Below are 2732 nucleotides of genomic sequence, written 5' to 3' on the forward strand. Positions count from 1 at the left end.
CCGGCCATTTTTTGTATTTTTAGTAGAGACAGGTTTTACTATGTTGGCCAGGCTGGTCTTGAACTCCTGACCTCGTGATCCGCCTGCCTCAGCCTCCCAAAGTGCTGGGATTACAGGCGTGAGCCATGGTGTTCCTTTTGAAACTTAAGAGCTGTTACTGCCCCCGATCCCAGAACATAAAGATTAAATTATAAAAGTGAAAAATTCACCAAGGAATAAGTCTGCATTTTCCTCACATTCTTAATTGTTTTACTGCTCTTTGTTCTTCACTTAAATTCAGTGCAATTTTTTTTTATTTTAATGAAGCATCTAAAAGTGAGTTTATTTTTTTTGATGGATTTCAATGTATGTAGGTAGAAAACTGTGTAATCTTAACTAAGAAATGAAGACAAGCATACTGTTATCTTGGACATAAGTAAGACTGAATATGATTCTTAAACAGTTTTAAATGCCTATGAGATTAATGTAGTTGGAGATCCCTTGTGTTTATACTTTGAAAAGTTACCACTTTCATGAAATTGTGAGTTAAAATCATGATATCTTCTTGAATTTTAGGTACTTACACTGTGAAATTTTATGATGGAGTAGTTCAGACTGTCAAACATATTCATGTCAAAGCTTTTTCCAAAGATCAGGTGAGAAATGTGATTTTGTGCTTTGTGTTATGAATAATGCTAACATTGTAGTTTTGTTTCCTCAAATAAAGACATTACATTTGTTTATGATGGCAAGTGTTTATTTCCTCCATCTGACACAATTTCACCAGAAAATAATACACAGGTTTTCAGAAGTTGTAAATATTTGTCTCTTTGCTGTTTCCTATTTATTTAGAGACAGAGTCCCGTTCTGTCACCCAGGCTGGAGTACAATGGTGCAATGTCGGTTCACTGCAACCTCCACCTCCTGGGTTCAAGCAATTCTCCTGTCTCAACTTCCTGAGTTGCTGGGATTATAGGCGCATGCCACCAGGCCTGGCTGTTTTTTTTTGTATTTTTAGTAGAGACGGGGTTTCACCATATTGGTCAGGCTGGTCTCGAACTCTTGACCTCAGGTGATCCACCCACCTCAGCCTCCCAAAGTGCTGGGATTACAGATGTGAGCCACTGTGTCCGGCCACTGTTTCCTTTTAACGGAGATTTTTTTTCAAAAGTGCCAAATACTTGGATACCATTGCCTATATTCTGTTTTCGTCATCTTTTTTCAACAGTGTCTAGTTATTCTTCTTTTTTTTTTTTTCTTTTTTATTTTTTTCCTTGGTGTCTAGTTATTCTTACCTTCTCTCTGTGCCCTGCCCTGCACAAGAGCTGTTAGCCATCACAGGGAACTTGTTGAATTGCTTGAGGAGACCTCCAGTATGTTTTCTCTCCATCTAGCTCTGTCTTTTAGCTTAGGACCATTACTTGGTTGTTTACAGAGCTATCATTTGGCACAGATTGGGCAGCCACTTGTGCTAGATGTGCCTGGTTTGTGAATTTGGTATCCTATCGTTCCAGTCACCATGCATGTATTTGCCTGAGCATGGGGCCTCAGTTTTGATACTGGAAATATGGTTTGCATAAATATGGGCCATCTAGAAGTGTTGCCTACTTTCTTCATGATTTTTCCCCTTCTGTCTTTTTTGTGTTTATGTATTAATAGTTGAGGGGAAAATAGAGATCAAAATTTGGATACTGGTGTTTTTAAAAATCCTGATTATTACTAATTTCAGCTGTTGAGACAGCTAATTTAGCAATTTAGTAAAAGATTTTACCACTGAGGCATCGTAACTGGTTACTCATCTGCTTGGATGGCAGTTGATGTGACAATATTTGATGATGCTATAACCTGTTGTGTCTTTGGTTTTTTTTTTTTTTTTTTTTGAGACAGAGTCTTGTTCTGTCGCCCAGGCTGGAGTGCAGTGGTGCAATCTTGGCCTAGTGCAACTTCCCCGCCTCCCCAGTTCAAGTGATTCTGCTGCCTCAGCCTCCCAAATAACAGAGACTAGGTGCGTGCTACCATGCCCAGTTCATTTTTTGTATTTTAGTAGAGACAGGATTTCACCATGTTGTCCAGGCTGGTCTCAAACTGAGCTCAGGCAATCTGCCCCCCTCGGCCTCCCAAAAGGCTAGGATTACAGGCGTGAGCCATTGTGCCTGGCCCTCTGTTGTGTCTTTGTGATGATGAAATGATTCTACTTATCACAGATTCTTAATGAATTCTTCTGTATGTATATTTGTAAGTTTTTTTTTTTTTTTTTTTTTTTTTTTTTTGAGACTGAGTCTCCCTCTGTCACCCAGGCTGGAGTGCAGTGGCCTGATCTCCACTCAGTGCAAACTCCGCCTCCCAAGTTAAAGTGATTCTCCAGTCTAAGGCTCTCAATTTGCTGGGATTACAGGTGTGTGCCCCCACACTTGGCTAATGTTTGTATTTTTAGTAGATGGGGTTTCACTGTGTTGGCCAGGCTGGTCCTGAACTCCTGACCTCAAGTCATCCGCCCACCTTGGATTCCCAAAGTGCTGGGATTACAGACATGAGCCACCGTGCCCAGCCTAATCGTAAGTTTCTAAAGATTTTTTTTTTGAGATGCAGTCTTGCTCTGTTACCCAGGCTGGAGTACAGTGGTGCAGTCTAGGCTCACTGTAACCTCCACCTCTCGGGTTCAAGTAATTCTCCTTCCTCAGCCTCCCGAGTAGCTGGGACTACAGGCATGAACCACGATGCCCAGCTAATTTTTGTATTTTTTTTTTTTTTTT

At 40.6% G+C, this 2732-nt stretch overlaps 1 protein-coding gene across 2 annotated transcripts in view; it reads left to right on the forward strand.

The window, feature by feature from the left end:
- The window catches only part of PHF20 (PHD finger protein 20), a 189067-nt gene that overhangs the window by 95491 nt on the left and 90844 nt on the right, over positions 1 to 2732 (forward strand). For both annotated transcript variants that reach the window (XM_017886648.1, XM_017886649.1), the window contains one exon: positions 556 to 635. In XM_017886648.1, the coding sequence (XP_017742137.1) occupies positions 556 to 635 (80 nt within the window). The remainder of the gene's footprint in view (positions 1 to 555; positions 636 to 2732) is intronic.

The sequence above is a fragment of the Rhinopithecus bieti genome, unplaced genomic scaffold, assembly GCF_001698545.2.
Source record: "Rhinopithecus bieti isolate Rb0 unplaced genomic scaffold, ASM169854v2 scaffold_15197, whole genome shotgun sequence".
In the NCBI taxonomy this organism is placed as follows: Eukaryota; Metazoa; Chordata; class Mammalia; order Primates; family Cercopithecidae; genus Rhinopithecus; species Rhinopithecus bieti.